We start from the raw sequence: 15,854 nt of genomic DNA on the forward strand, positions 1-15,854 counted from the left end.
TACATCCAGAGAAAGTAGGCTTTTTTCAATTGTTTGTTAGATATAAATGGGGTAATTCCTTCAAGCTTTGTAATTTTCTTTGAAAGCCGAAGAGTCTACGAGTCTTTCTATCGAAAGCCGAAAATATACAGCTATCATCCCGAACTTGTTTCGAAAGCCCGTCGTCATTATGATGTCATGTCTCCTGGGCCAAGAGACGACGTTGCTAGGCAGTATCTCTGCCGAAGATCGCCGATGCACTTAGATAAGTTGTTAACATTCTGAAAGGCAATTTTCGACACGCTCGTGGAATAATTCTCAATTGGCGTTCTCGAACGTTCTGAAATAAACTCACCGGCTGACAAAAATCTTACAGAAATGGAACGAATCCCGGGTTTTTTTATAACGCGTCGCGGTGTCCTTCATTTGACCAATCACAAAGCTAAGAGTTTGTTTATTCTATAAAATTGCCCTGTAGACAAAAAAAAACGTGATCAAAATGCGATGAAAAATGTTACTGAGTTGTTTAGAATAGGCCTTGCACGTGTTTGCATAAAGCCAGCCATCAGTTTCGAAGAGTAAGTTAGTAGACTTGTAGAAATTGACTCCTTGTACAGACCGTCGCGTTTCCCTCGAATATAACTTGCTGATGCTGACAAACGTCCCTAAAGCTGAAGAGCTTTAACAATTTTATCCCAGCAAGTTTGAAAAACATGAATTATTCTTAATTTCTGCCTATCTGATCTCAATAATTATTTCTGGCATTCTGCTGTAGTGAATTGGTAGAATAATGGCTGAAAATGCACTCATCCTCCAAAATATTTCCTGTTTTAGGAGAAAAAAATAGGCATTCAAGCTCACTACACTTAAATTTTTTAGTCATATTTCAAATTCAGGGTTTTGTGGGTAACCGTAGGTAGACTTTGCAAAGACATCGTCAAAAATAGGAATTTTATACGCAAATTAAAGAAACCGCAAGGACTAAAGCAAATCTCTCTTTTGAAACGTTAATTTCCTGTCGTCAGAAAGTCATCTTTACCTGGCATCTTTGTGCATTTCTCCTGACCACAATGTAAGTATCAATTGCAAATTTACCAAAGGAGTTTGAGTGATTTAAAACGATAAATAATTGTGGAAATTTTCTTGTCTCTGTACCGGCAGTGTGAGTAAATAACTGAGAAAATTGCTTCATTGCAGGCCAATTTATCGTTAATTCTTAATTTGCACTGCAGTTAACAAATAAAGAAGCCTAAGCCGTGTATTACACTGTGATAAAACACGACGGGCATTTGAGAACACGAGGGAAGTGTAGAAAACATTCGTCTGCGGCTCGTGTTTTCTACATTTCTTGAGTGTTCTCAAATGTCCAGAGTGTTTTATCACAGTGTAATACACGGTTTAGGCTTCTTCATTTGCTTTATGATATAGATTTTACACGCGCAACACAATAAAACACGCTTTTTCTATGTTTTATAGCGGAGCTCCCGCGCGCCGAAGGCGCGCGAGCAGAGCCCCATACCTTAGAAATTTTGGTAAACCCATCAAGCCGAGAAAATTTGGTTATGACGTCACCGTACGAGCGAGCGAGCGAACGCCGTCCGTACAGACTCTGGGGGAGGGGGAGAGGAGCCTCGCGGTAGCGCAAACGGGGGAACCGAGGAATGCCATCTTTTTTTGGCGGGATTTTTAAAGAAAAGAAAACTCATTGCTATTTGCCATATCAACAAATAATAGCGGAGGTTGATCTAACGTTTTTAAGATGGGGTTGCACTGAAGCATAAAACAGAAACGGAATGCAAGAAATTACAGGCAAAGAAGAAGTAAAGAAGTAGCGAAGAAGATCGTGAAAGAGAGCGGGCCAGCGCTGGGGAAGGAGGTGAAACAGTACTGAACACTGCCGTTAATTATAGCGAGTCAAGGACTAGAGAAAGGGGATGAAATAATACGGAACAATGCCGTGAAGCAAAGGTAACGAGGACTATAGAAAGGAGACGAAATACCCGACGACTGTAGAACCGCTCAATTAATTCGCGCGTCGAGATGCTGTGCAGCCGAGCAAGAAAAGTCACATGATTAAAATCAGGTGACGAACTAGAGAACTGTGTGTTTAGTGTAAAACGGAAAACACAGCGGAAAAAAGTGGTTGATTCGTTGATCTATCGAAAAGATTAGATCAGTTCCGTTCAGTCTTCACAACTTTTGCAGCAAGTTTCTGCCTGGAAGATTTGCACTGGCCGAAGTGAATTGCCAACTTGAGGTAAGCGACGTTTGTTGTGGCGTTTGCTATGGAAATTATGAAGTTGCCTCGGCGAGATAAGCTTATTTTCAGTAGGAATCCTTTTTTAAAGTCTTCCTTATTTGAAGCCATGCTGTGAGGCATTTTGTAAATTACATAGGTTTAATTTCGCTCATAACAATAACACTTGAGTGGTTTTGTGGATCGAGGTTGTAAGTTGCATATTGTAAACAAATCAAGTTTTGTCTCGAGTTTCGTCGTCACGTTTAAAAAAAAAAATCTGTATTTGTAAACACTACCGGGCGAGTTTTGAAGTTTTCTCTGTGTTAATTGGCACAACCGCTTCCTAGACTACAAAAATTTCTTAAACCAAGATAGGTCAACAAACCATTTTAAGCCGAAGCGAACAGGATTTGCTAAATTTACTTTTGACGTACCTATGTGAATATTTACATCTTGTGATTACAAAGTATTTCCTCGTTTTGTTAGTTCAATTTATTCGGTTTGACGAAATGCTTGGGAGGAATTTCCAGGTTAATTTGGTTGAAGACTGGTAAAGCTACCGCCGATAAAATGACTGCAAAGCTAAATTAAGCCGTCGGCAAAAATACACACTGTGATATTCAAATCTATGCTTAAGCGTGAATAATTGTTAAACTTTAACACTGCAAACTTAAACGAATTTTCTTCATCCTTTCTTTCATTCAGTCATCCTTCATTGAGAAGGGATTTGCTATTTGATACTCAGCTGTAATGATATGCATATTGTGTTTATAATGTAGATTTCCTCGTTTTATTTTGTTGTTGTCCAGTTAGTTCGGTTTGGTGAAATGCTTGTAGTCGAAATGTCGAGTAGACGATTATGCATGTAAACCCTGTCGGCAAGTAAAGCTCTACTTCGATTTTGATTTGCTATTTCATTTTATTAGTGCCACTGTTTTTGGTTGGGGGTACATGGCCCCTATTTTCCTAATGAGATGTTATTCCCTAGTGTGGTATTTACACTTATGGAAATGTTTCATAACAGTGAGATAGTACTAATTTAAAAAAATGCTAAGAGCTGTGCTCGGTAACTTGAACAGTGAAAATGACATTTACATACGTAGAAAAAATTTAGGGCATAGAAGTCCTTGCCCTGACCATTTCTCGGTAATAAAAATAACTTTTACTTATGTACATTCAAAATTTAGTTGGTGAGAGTGCATTCCTCGCTCCACTCTCTCTCTCTGCTCTCTTTTTCACACTAATTTTTTGATTGACTAACTTATTAACCGAATATCACTGACTGTTTTCTTTGTTGTGCTTTACTTTTTTGCTCGTTGAAGAAAGTTAACGTTAAAATCTGACATTTGAATGCCTCCTTTGCTAAAGTTAGTCACCATTTAATTGTTATCACTCCCTGTGAATTCATAGAGAATTACCACCTAATGTGGAAGTCCTGTCTTCAAGTGTGGGAAAATGACACCGCAAAAAGTTACAAAAAAAGTTACAATGAAAGTAAAAAGAATTGTGAATGTCGATCATGACTTGGTGTACATTGTACATCATGTAAAGGTATGTGGTGAGTGCCAAAGGCATAACATTTCATGCATTTGCCTTTTCAGGACAAATTATATAACAGTGACATTTTAAAAGATGTGATCAGAAAAATAATGAGTATTGTCCAGGCAGTACCAGTTTATGGACGGCATATGCAGACAGTAAGAGGTGCTGTAAGCATTACCAGGTAATTAAGTTAGTTTTATGCTTATGACTTCTGGTACTTGGATTTTGTATCATTTCGTCACAAGAATAGGTAATGAAAGATGCATTAGATGATGCAATTTATTTTCAAAGGCAAACTTAAAAGTCTGCCTATGGTGGATACCGGTTGTGTGTAAAGTGAATGTAAAGCAAACACACTGTTAAAGATGTACGTGCATGTTAATATTGAATAATCTGAAATTTCAGCGAGTTTGAAAATATATTATATCTATGACAGTTCTGAGGTGAGGGCTGTTACATGTACATGTAAATGGCTCATGCTCAATTTTTCACTTGTTATGATTTAGCTGCCAATATGTTCTGTAAATTAATTTTAATAGTCATCTGTTGGTGTGCAATGATATACACCAATATATAACCAAATATTGTACAGTGTAAATTAATTGACCAAATTATGCTGTTTTCAGTTGACCAACGCTACTACATGTACATTGTAATGTGATGTTGAAGCGCACAAATTTACAAACATGCCCAGTGTCAACTTGTCAAATGTATGAACTGGCCAGCCAGTCTAGATTACAAAACTTTCTGAAAGTTGGCCTTACCAGGTAAGATATTTCTTAAAGCATATTTTGTAATTAATGATTTCTCAGACATTGCGTGTGAATGTCTTCTGTCTGATTTTAGCAGGAGGAGATGCCATACAAAAATGAAGATAGCTAACTGTCTTTGGGGATCAAGTTAGAAAACAAAACTTTTTAACTTTTTACATGTGTATACTACTTTGGTATTTTTGTGAGATTTCATTTGGTAGAAATTTGGGGACTGAATATATTGTAGCCACTACATTTCAGTCTGATTTTCAGTTATATGTACAACCAAACAGCCTGGATGGCCCTTTGATTGGGACTACATGCACATTGTTGTACTGCAATGTTCCAGTTTCTTGTTTAAAGCAAATTGCATGTGTGCTCAAAAGCAAGTCGCCAAGTTCATAACAGTTATATATGTTTGCTTTGCATCTCAGGACAGAGCCTGCCACTGTGAAAGTTTTGGTGCCATCCCCCTAGCATTTGATTCACTACTGTAGACACTCAGTAAACAACTAGCAATGAAGGACACTGTATATCAATGAAAGGAATGTCATCTGTTGGTTATAAATTATAATTGATATGTCTTTGTATGTTCAGTGGTGTTCAAGTAGCAGCGATATACAGTATGATTACATCCCTGTTCCTGTCAGTCAATATACGAACAGTGTACACATGGGCAACCTGGATTAAAACAGCAAAGATTTTCAAAGCAACCATGGCCAGGTGAGATATTTCTAAAGAAATATAAATTGAAGGTCCTTATGATTGCTTATAGGGATTGATTTTTATTGTAAACAATATTTTACTGAGTGTATTTTTCTTGTGTACTAATTGTTATAGAACACAGAGACCGCTGTCATAACAGAGATATTAATGTGTGAAAAGTTCCATAAAAAATGCACTGGGAGCAAATTAAATCATCATAGATGCAGCTTCTGAGAGATCCCCAATATTAATGGAATATACATTGTACATACATGTAAAAGAGTTCAATAATTTATTACTTAAGATTGTAATGCTTTGTTTGGTTTCTCTATATTCACAGACAACTTGATGCCATAATAATTTCTGCACAAAGTTCATTGAACAAACTGACTTGGAAGTTGAGTTCTGCAACCCATACTGTGTGTAGTAATATCATACAGCTGTAGCTGCAACATTGTGACAGATAAACTGTATTACATTATTAAGAAACACCTATGATACATGTATTAACTAATTATTTAAAGTGTCTGTTAAATTAATCAGTTTTTCTTGGAGACAATTTACTCATCATGTCATGGTTTATTCAAATAATTGCTTTTTTGGCTTAAAAATGATATTTATTGTGCTTGGTTTATGTTGCTCTTAAATCAATTTTGTGATAACTGGCATCGGGCATGGCATAAATTAATATTTTGCCAACACGAAATGGAGAACTGGGTCTTAAGCAAAGTTGCAGGATTAGTATTTTTGTAGAAAGAAAGAGTTGAGAAATTTGTGACATTCTACTGACAGCCTTGCCATTCGCAACGTCCAATAAGGTTAATTTGTTCCCTAGTGTTGTGCAAATAGTGTTCTCTAATTTATAAATTATTTCAATCAGTTGTTTAAATGATTGCCTTATAACCCCATCTCCAGCTTTTGTGCATGCAGGATATTGATGTATTGTTTATCCATTTTGCTATAAATTATCTTTAATTGATGTGTCAATCTAAACATATCTTTGATATGCTGGCTTTTTCTGACAAATGTACCTATGCCTCATAATCTTTGAGTGCGTTTGGTTGTGTAGTGCAGACAAAATACACGTACATAATATAACTTACTTATAGCTTACATGTACTTATAATTCTTGGTATAATTTAATCATTATGAGCAAAATTAATTAATGGAACCCAATAACAGCTCCTCTAGTCCACAATCTCAGTCGAGAAAAAGAACAAATCACATTGGAATTGAATAGTAAAATTATTATCAGAAGCCTATGCAAGTATTCATGATCAGCAACAAAATATCATATTTATCGTTCATGCCAGAGTGATTTTGCTTATACTTATACTTCAAGAGATGGTGCAAACCCTTTTAGCAGGAGGAGATGCCATACAAAAATGAAGATAGCTAACTGTCTTTGGGGATCAAGTTAGAAAACAAAACTTTTTAACTTTTTACATGTGTATACTACTTTGGTATTTTTGTGAGATTTCATTTGGTAGAAATTTGGGGACTGAATATATTGTAGCCACTACATTTCAGTCATACCCCACAACAACAAAAAATGTGTAAATAAACTTCTTTTGTGCAGGAGTCCCAATTGTTAACTAAGAAAGAATATAATGATTAATAACAATGTCATGTCTTTCTCAATAAGAAAGAACAGGAAATGTCACCAAAAAGCACAGAAGACAGTTCTGTTATGTGATCAACATTATTGGTGGCTCCCCTGAAATGCTTGAAATCATGGCTCTGTTTTCATCATTACACCATCTTACACCTCGATCTGCTGATGTGATCCTAGTTCGGGCTGAAAGTATAAAATCGCTCGCAGTTTACTTCACATACATGTACATGTTGGATTATTTTCATCAGTAACAACATTCCAAAATAACCGCTTTTAGGCTTGGCTAAATCTATATATTACTCTGATCAAACATAGGTTTTTGATCAATCAGAGCGCGCACAGGGTCCTATCTATATTATAATGCAAATTAAAACCCACGCGTTCGCAATGTTCTGAGTCATATGAGCAAATGAGTAATAGTATAAAAGCTCGAGCAATTAAGGATTAACACTGCTATTGATATTGGAAATTCTTTCAAATTGCACTCCCCCCTAAAGGCTCGTGCAATTTTTAGAGAATTTTCAATTAACACTCGTAGAATAAATATAATTGCATTCGCATTCATACGATTACCTATATTAATGTGTCAGAAATTTGTTGTTAACAACCGAGGTTTTCAATCATTAAATTTGCACAGAATGTTTTCAGGTAGCCTTGGTTGAAGTAGTCTTGCTATAATGCTTGTTATCCACTTTGTTATATGACTGAGAAAGTTACTTCATTGTTGTGACTGGCTGACAGCAGGCCAATTAATTTATCGCTCATATCGTGCAGCGCAAATTAACGTGCGCGCGTTCGTAATTTCTCAGCCATATAATAAATAAGAAATCGTTTGAAAGTTAGAGCAATTAAGAATTTCCACTACTCCTCATATTTCAATGTTTAATCAAATAGATCATATTCGTATTCCCGGTATTGGACTGTAGCTAGCTTGCAACGGAGGTTAATGCGAGGAGTTTTTTCACATGTGGATCACATAAATCTCTTTTTTACTGGTATTTTCCCGCATGAACCTCCATTGCAAGCTAGTTTCAGTCCAAAACCGAGAATACCAATAGGGCCTGTTGCACTCGCTTAAAGACTCGCCTAAATTATTTATTTCACTCGCTTTCAAACGATTATCTCTACTTGTATATCGGCACGTAATTCCTTTTGCACTGCGGTTTTTATAACTCTTTCTTACTAAAGTCTTGCAAATTTTCGCCTCAAACTCTTTACAAATTACGAGGCAACGCAGCCAGGAAGTGGCGTTGAGCCGTTGTGACGTCATGGAAGACGTGGTACAAATAGACTGCTTTGATAAAGAAGGGACTGACGCTCTCGGGAAATACCCCTTGAATTAGAACTAAATTCAAGCAAGTTAAACTAAAGAACATATATGACCAACAGTATTGAGAATTTCAATGCTGATTACAGCATAAAAAAAATAACAGTCGGACTTACGGGGAGGGTGGGGCGGGGGGTGAGCGGGGAGGTGGGTTGGGTACTGACAGCCCCTCATCACTGATGTCCAGGAAAAGAAACAGGCCATCAACAAGCGAGAACGGTCCTCTCGACATGTATTTTATTAGTTCCGGTTCACTTAGCTCATAACAAAACGAGCGTTTCTACAGTACATTGCTAAATTTACGATGCATATTTTACATGCATGAAGCAAATACTACTTTACTACGGATTTATTATAATAGAGAGTCACATGAAAAAAGGCAAAAATGGGCCTTCTGCATTCGCAAACGTTGGGAAAGGCATAACAAGACCTTCGCTGTCTTACTAACATAAAATCCCGTGAACGCACTACACTGGCAAGTACTCCAGATCCTTTTGCATGCACGTAATCCGGCTCTCTCGCATTATTAGTGGTGCTTCTTGCTCTTCTTGTCATGATGTTTCTTGTCCTTGCTCTTTGTTGCCTTGTCTTTGCATGGGTAGGTTCCGCCACAGGATACCGGCTCCACTATCACTTGCTCAGCTGGATACGGCACTGGCATTGGTTGTGGCATGGGCATGGGCATGGGCATGGGCATCGGCATTGGCATGGGGGCTGCGGCCCCTCCCTGACAGGGACTCGGAACTTGGCAGGGAGCTCCGCCGGCTGCACCCCCTCCGGCTCCACTTAATGCGCTCAGGCCAGTCAGCATCTCCTGGAGACACATAGATGGATCTTTTTGGGCAGTGCAAGTCTGGAAGGTTGTGCAGGCTTGAGTCTGTGTATGAATAGAAATAGTGCCACTTTTAGCGTAGAGCAGTTTTGAATTGATTGTCGAAAGTAATCAGACAATCACTTTGGTTTTTGTTCTGGTTTTACTACATATATACAGTTTGAGATTGGCTGAATAGTCTAATTGGTAAGTAATTGGTTTGGTTTTGGTTTCACGACACCCAACTGAAAACCGCTCTATTAGCATCTTTGGTATTGTTGTCTGTTGTCTACTAAACTACCTCAACTGCTGGTCACATTCGGTGAGACTAAGATGGGTTGCGTAATTTTGTCAGAGGACTAAACGCTAATGCCTTCTGTTACTGAGAGCAACCGAGAAGAGTTTTTTTTTCTATTTTGGGGAGCAAAAGATCACGTTCTCTGTTGCTTTCCTGCATGTGTTCAACCTGACTTTGCTTGCTGAGACCTTTGTTGTTAGGACTGAAAAAGGATGATCCTTTGCTAGCACCGTTGCCCAGACCGTTGCCAGGACTAAAAAAGATTTCCTCTGTTGATGTCCCGTGCTGTTGGGGTCATACGGCTCGTGTGAGCATTTTTCAATTAAGTGTTGTAAAACCAAAGTAATTACTTTGGCCAGTCATCACAAATTACACAGACAATCCAGTCAGAACAGTGAACCAATCAAAACGTAAAGCAAATACATGAAGCTGACGTAAAGTGCGGGAAAACGCGTGCACGAGTTTTTTTAAGCTTACCGTGGTAGTGCAAAACCAAAGCAAGTAGGAACTGTTTTTGATCACTCAGTGAAAGCCGCTATAATCCCTGGATAGCTCTTTTACTGGTTATATCGTAATAATATATATCCTAGTTGCTGATGCTGTAAATTTTTTCATTTGCATGCAGAAACAAGGGACATAAGATTTCAATCTCAGTTTTTCACGTTAAGAATTGGTGTTGATGGTATATGATGACAAATCACCCGGCTAGTTGAGAATAATGAAACAGAATGAAATATATATCACATGCCTGGATGAAAAGTGAAGAATAATTTAAGAATTAAGAGAAACAACTCACAACTGCTGCGACGATGGGATTAGGAGGTGGGGCTGCCCCACCAGCAGGGGGTGGTCCGCCAGCAGGGGCTGGGGTTGGTGCGGCTCCCCCGGCTGGGGGAGGGGGAGTTGTTGGTTCTTCCCCGCTTGCGCTCTCTCCTCCATCTTGCAAGTCTGCCTCGTCCTCTGCAAAAGAAGTAAGTAGTAGAATTATCTCAGGATATGATTTCTTCACTTTTCTGCCCTTTCTTATTGCCGTTTCATATAATCTCCGCATCGTTCCTCTTCTCTGTCCGTCATTTCGTTCCCTTCTCATTTCTATCTCCTCTTCTCTTCTCTTCTCTTCTCTTTTCATCTAAACGATCAGTAGCGGGGAGCAGGGATGGCGCAGTGGTGAGAGCGCTCGCCTCCTGCCAATGTGGCCCGGGTTCGATTCCGGCCCAGTGCCACTTTATGTGGGTAGAGTTTGTTGTTGGTTCTCGCCTTGCTCCGAGGGTTTTTCTCCGGGTTCTCTGGTTTTCGTCCCTCCACAAAAGGCAACATCTCCAAATTCTAATTCGACCAGGATAGAGGACCTACATGAAAACCAGCTAAGGCTGAAGTGGCTTCCTCTCTAAGAATCGTTATTTTATTACCTTCAGGAAGCATTACGTCACTTTCCTCTTCTCCTTCATCCCGCTTTTCACGTTCATCCTACATGGAGAGATTTAACGTAGGCCTATCAGGTTTTGGTATAAATCTACTAGCGTTCTATCACGAATGGCGTTCTATGATTGGCTGCGCTACCCACTATCTATTCTGTTGTAGATAGCTGAGTAGCCAAGCAGTGCGCGGTTGTTAAGGGACTGACGGTCGTTTCTTTGCGTTTTCGATGTGCCCGTGAAGAGGATTTAGATAAAGTTTTAAACGACTAGAAGACTTATACTAAAAGAATTAGATTAGTCGCTCTCGATTTCTATGCGTGATAGTTGAATCGGGCTGCGCCTTGGTCAACTATCGCGCGATAGAAATCAAGAGCCCATAATCTAATTGTTTCATTTGTTTCAGGTCAAATTTGAAGAGAATGTATTAGTAAATTAAAACTGCTTGTTTTGTGTATCTAAAGCAAAACAAGGAAAAAAAAGAAAAAAGACGATAGTGGGTTTCTTTTGTACAAGCTATCTCTAGCCCCAGCGGCACTAAAGATATCCAAAAACGTCCGCGACTGTTCAATATGGTGTTTGTATAACTGGCAGAGAGAATTCAGACTATCCGATATTTATTCAAGGCACCCAACGACGAAATTCCCTCGAATGCTTTGAAACGCTCTTTTAGGTTGTCTGGAGTGGTTTTAGGTAAGTCCTTGTAATTTAACTTAGGCTGCGCTATAAAATTGGTATCTGTTTGGTCATTCTAGCAGGAATTTAATTTTAGAATTTACATTAGGATTTTTTTTAACCATTTCCTGTAAAATCTTTTAAAGCCTTATTGCCTTTCCGAATATCATAGCTGACCTTTTTTCGGTACCCAAAACGACATTGCTTTCAATCCGAAAAAATCAGGCGTTAAATTTCTTGGAAAAGGTTGCTACTGACATCAAATATGCATCTCTACGTCAATGAATCATATGGTTGTATTTTGTAGAGCAGTACTCGACAAATGACCGTAGACATGATGATAGATGCGAATGCATCTATGAAATGATTTAATAAATTTTATTGGGAATGTAAGAAAAAAAAAACATAAAAAACAGAAAGAGAAGATAATAATTCCCATAAGGGAAAGCGCGAAGGGGACGAGAGTACCCATGCGAGGCGCTTCCCAGAAGCGCCTCGCATATCATGTGACCTCGTCATTCTATAGCGCTTAAAGTACAAACCCGAGGAGACACAAGTAATGTAGGCTATTTTCGAGCAGACAAGCATATACCGTTATCTTGGAACAAGAGACTCAGAGACAAAGATGAAACGACAAAACTTCAACAGAGATGTCACTGTGAGCTACTGAGTCGCAACTCCCAGCTTCAAGAGAGGGAGACAAAAGGACAAAAGACCATTGATTGTTCGGTCTCGCTCAACAGTGAAAAAGAAAAGGCAAAAAACACATCATCTACAGCAGCTTTTTGAATTTGTGAACTAGAATACCGTTGTGACTCTCTGTGAGAAACGTTTCTCGATAAATTCAGGCTTCATTTCGGCTCCCGCAGGATAATTTTTTTTTTTTACGTTTTCAAGTTTTTTTTTTATTTTTTTTTTTAAAGAAAACCGGTAATTATAAGGGCACGCGTGTTAAAACATTAATGCCAAGAAGCGATGAATAGAAAAAAAATATTTCTAAGGAAATTACGACTTTTTAAGATTCCGTACGAACTTTTTGCAGTCTTTACTAAGGTATAAGTATTTATGTTATTTACTGTTTGCTCGAAAAGTTCTGTACAGAATATTTGTTTTTTTGAAGAGGATAAACACGGTCTGTGGGCCAACAGTTTCTTACATGCATGAGGATGAGATAACCAACTTGAATTTAAAAGAATTTAGTTACACCATGTTTTTCAAGAATACGTAGTATTTTTTGTGATGATAACAGAACTTCTGTTTTTTTCCTTCCGGCTTACTTTAATTTTAGAGATAGCGTACCCGTGGTTATTCCGCCAATTGATGGTCCCGTGAAATATTTTTCCGACTCCACTTCACATACCTCACGCTTGCCTTATCGTGTCTTTTCAAAAGTATGTATAAATTCAATTTATAATCAAAAACAATGCGCTAAACACTGTTATCTTGGGAGAGGTCACAAGGTTTCAAAACTTTTTGTATACATTTTGATAACGACTTGTTTTATAAACACGAGGTTGCTGGAATAGCAATTCCCGGTCAGACTTGTGGAAAAAAAAAAATCAAATGCTTCACTACATTAACAGCTGCGTTTAAATTTTACATCAATGATATCTTACCTCCTCGAATGAAGGCCGTCCCTGACCTACAATGAGCAAAGCGGCCAAGATAAGGAAGATCAAAACTTGCTTGCAGTCCATGACTTTGTTTGTTACGCTAGTTGCACGTCTGAGGTCAGTCGGTCGCAAATTTCAACTAGACGTACAGAGCGCATAAAATAATTATGTCCTTTTGCTGGTAGTTGGTCGAGTTGGAGCGCAGAGTGGTTCGATTTTCTTGTTTGCAGGTGTGCTTAAACAAATCAAACCGCCGGGTGGTTTTCAGTTTTCTTCGCTTTTTGCTTCCTAAGTTGCAATGGCTTTTGTTCCGCGGTGGGAGGAAATTGAGACGCCAAACTAATTAATATTCTATTTTTTAATGAAAGGAAATAAAGGGTAAATATTTCAAGTTTTATGTAAACTAACGGGAGACACTTGAAATAAAAATGATACAACTGACGAGAATTTATAGCTTGAAATTAGTCAAAACTATCACAACACATGCAAAATTGTTCGGACGTTAAACTTTTGCACGTTTTATTTTGAATGTTTAGTTTTCGGACACTTTGACAAATTTTGGACAATAATTTAACTTAATTTCGGACATCTTGCTCAGTGAAACGTAGCTAAAGCGTAAATTTGCGCCTACAAAACACGTTTTAGACTGAGACAACCTCGGTGAAAATGATAGGTTTACTGCACCCTCAATGTTTTGCGGATACACCGACGGGAAAATAAGACAAATTCTATCCAGCCGTTATGTGTCTCAAGCACTGTCTTGACTTGAGTTCGCTCCGAAAAGGAAACTAGCGGCCTTGGAGTTATTTAAATGTTTTATACCGGTATTGTAAATATTTTTGACGCTGAAACTCTCGGACGGTTTTATTTTCGGCCACATTTTTGTCTGAAATTAAAATCTTCTGAATTTTTTAGCAAATAATGCGCTGCTTATATTTATTAGTCGAATTATGTTTCACTACGAGTTTACAAGTTCTAATTTTATGAATCTACCTGAAATTTACGGTAGTAAAAAGCGATCCGAAAGTTTCTTCATTAGCGCATAAAAAAACAAACAGAAAAACAGTTATGAGCGTTATCTATAACGTTTTTTGAAATCCTTCTGCTTTCAGTACTGCCCTTAAACGCCTCAGCTGAAGTCTTTTCTCTTTTCACTCTGGCTTAGTTTACTCCAGAGACAAAATAGGTACAGAAATGTCTGTCATGCTGAACCCATTCAAATCGAGGCAGGATTAAGTCAGCGCTCCGGTCAACCTCGGTTCCACGAACTTTCCAAGATGGCGGAAATCCTCGAAAAGCCATTGGAACGAGGCGGCGCTCCTGAGAACTCTAGGGTTAAAAGAAAAGAAAATGGAACAAGCCAAGAAACGCGTCCTCTCATTTAATCTTGAACAAGCCAATTATTTTCTCTCCCCCCTCCCCCCGAAGAAACAGATTCAACCGCCTCTGTACCAGTACCAGGGGAACAAAACGTGCGGAGCAAAACCCACTTTCTCGAACCCTCAGTTTTTCGAACCTCCCGTAACTCGAACCAAAAGTCGTTCCCCCTACTACGTCAAACGCTGTAATTTTACTCGAACCATCCAATTTTTCGAAACAATTTTCGTTTCCCTTGGAGGTTCGATAAATCGGGACTCCACTCTATTTCCTTGATTTGAAAATCTACCCACGGAGTTTGGACCACACAAACTCTCGGGCATGAGAAAATTCTTCCTCGGCTTGTCCTTGTATTCATCATAATCTACAATTTTATAATCTATATTCGTAATAATCTCGGAAACCATTTTACTACTACTAACTAGCCTGATGAAAGCGTACTGCAGGCTCATACTGAAAATGCGCTGAGCAATATACTACTCAGAACTAACCCTCTTCAACGAAGCTGAAAATCCTTTCCGCCCTTTCTCTTCCAGAGGTTGCGGGTTCAAGTCCCGCTAGCTCTAACCACTTAGCTGGAGCCGTTTCTCGCAGACCTTAGTTCAACTCCTCGGTCATGCTTCTAAATAGCCAAGTGGTCTGCCTCTCGCCAGATGGGATTTTAAAGTTTGTTATGCTTAGTTGATGTATATGCTTCTTTCAGTCTATGTGGCGTGCCTGTGCTAGGTGTAGCTTAGCCTGCGAACACGCTACCAGCGAGCGCGAACGATGCGAGGGAGCCTGTAGACGTTCTATTGATGTCGCCGTCCCATGATACCAGAATCTGGTGCCATGATCTGATTGGTTAAATCCCTGATTGTTGACAGCTTTGAGATAAATATTTGACAGATCAGTTTCGCCCTCGTCGGCTAGGTTTGCTCGCCAATTGTTTTCCCATCCTCACCGGGAGAGGACAAAACATGGACCCCTGATCCATGGGCCGGGTCCATCAAAATATGGACCGTGTCCATGAACCCCGTTCATGGACCGGGTCCATGGACCTCCTATTTTTACTATCCCTAAAAACTGTAGTAAAAAATAACAAAACAAAAATGAAATCAAATAAGTAAATGAAAAAAAAAAAAAAAAAAATGAACTCACAGTAATATTTCAATTTATTATTTAATTGTTAATTTTCAATTTTGCAATCTTTCATAAAGTCACATTTTAATAGACCTCCCGAACACCGGGCGGGTGCTCTATCCACTGAGCTACGGAAACTCATGGAACAAGGTCATTTAACTGAATTGATATGTGACTGGCGCCCTGCATACTGCTAGGATCAGCACTGTTGAAGTCATCGTCAGTGTGATAAGTGAATAAAGATGGTGAATTTTTAAGCTCGGTGTTCGGGAGGCCATGGGTTCGATTCCTGTCGAGGACTCAGATTTTTCTTTGTCCCACGCTCGTGTCATATTGATCAGTTCACGTTTCACATGTTTATTTTTTGGAAAAAGCATTTGAAAG

The 15,854-nt window shown here is 38.8% G+C and overlaps 2 protein-coding genes across 8 annotated transcripts; one reads left to right on the forward strand and one right to left on the reverse strand.

Moving 5' to 3' along the window:
* Nucleotides 1–1,447: 1,447 nt before the first annotated feature.
* Nucleotides 1,448–6,798, forward strand: LOC149110380 (uncharacterized). 7 transcript variants are annotated; one of them, XM_089292068.1, is made up of 5 exons: nt 1,448–2,236; nt 3,820–3,941; nt 4,387–4,527; nt 5,110–5,235; nt 5,558–6,798. In XM_089292068.1, the coding sequence occupies exons 3-5, from the start codon at nt 4,421–4,423 to the stop codon at nt 5,661–5,663; spliced, it is 339 nt and encodes a 112-aa protein (XP_089148194.1). In that variant the 5' UTR covers nt 1,448–2,236; nt 3,820–3,941; nt 4,387–4,420; the 3' UTR covers nt 5,664–6,798. The 7 variants fall into 7 exon arrangements, 6 of the variants coding, with proteins under 6 accessions (XP_089148194.1, XP_089148195.1, XP_089148192.1 ...); XM_089292069.1 differs by having other exon boundaries at nt 3,851–3,941; XM_089292066.1 differs by lacking the exon at nt 4,387–4,527 and having other exon boundaries at nt 3,629–3,941.
* A 1,564-nt stretch (nt 6,799–8,362) lies between these two features.
* On the reverse strand, nt 8,363–13,120 carry LOC110043111 (uncharacterized). The gene is made up of 4 exons (XM_020748524.2): nt 12,975–13,120; nt 10,678–10,735; nt 10,065–10,228; nt 8,363–9,036 (listed from the first exon to the last, which is right to left on the reverse strand). The coding sequence occupies exons 1-4, from the start codon at nt 13,053–13,055 to the stop codon at nt 8,686–8,688; spliced, it is 654 nt and encodes a 217-aa protein (XP_020604183.2). The 5' UTR covers nt 13,056–13,120; the 3' UTR covers nt 8,363–8,685.
* Nucleotides 13,121–15,854: the final 2,734 nt, after the last annotated feature.

Source organism: Orbicella faveolata, unplaced genomic scaffold, assembly GCF_042242905.1.
Source record: "Orbicella faveolata isolate gen_17 unplaced genomic scaffold, um_ofav_v1 contig_24, whole genome shotgun sequence".
NCBI classification, from domain to species: Eukaryota; Metazoa; Cnidaria; class Anthozoa; order Scleractinia; family Merulinidae; genus Orbicella; species Orbicella faveolata.

Coding starts and splice junctions, on each gene's coding strand:
- LOC149110380 (XM_089292066.1), top strand. CDS start 3,802: ATGCATTTGCCTTTTCAGGACAAATTATATAACAGTGACATTTTAAAA. Junction 3,942..5,109: donor GGTGCTGTAAGCATTACCAG/GTAATTAAGTTA, acceptor TTGTATGTTCAG/TGGTGTTCAAGTAGCAGCGA. Junction 5,236..5,557: donor TTCAAAGCAACCATGGCCAG/GTGAGATATTTC, acceptor CTATATTCACAG/ACAACTTGATGCCATAATAA.
- LOC110043111 (XM_020748524.2), bottom strand. CDS start 13,055: ATGGACTGCAAGCAAGTTTTGATCTTCCTTATCTTGGCCGCTTTGCTC. Junction 10,736..12,974: donor GACGGCCTTCATTCGAGGAG/GTAAGATATCAT, acceptor CTCTCCATGTAG/GATGAACGTGAAAAGCGGGA. Junction 10,229..10,677: donor TGACGTAATGCTTCCTGAAG/GTAATAAAATAA, acceptor CTTCTTTTGCAG/AGGACGAGGCAGACTTGCAA.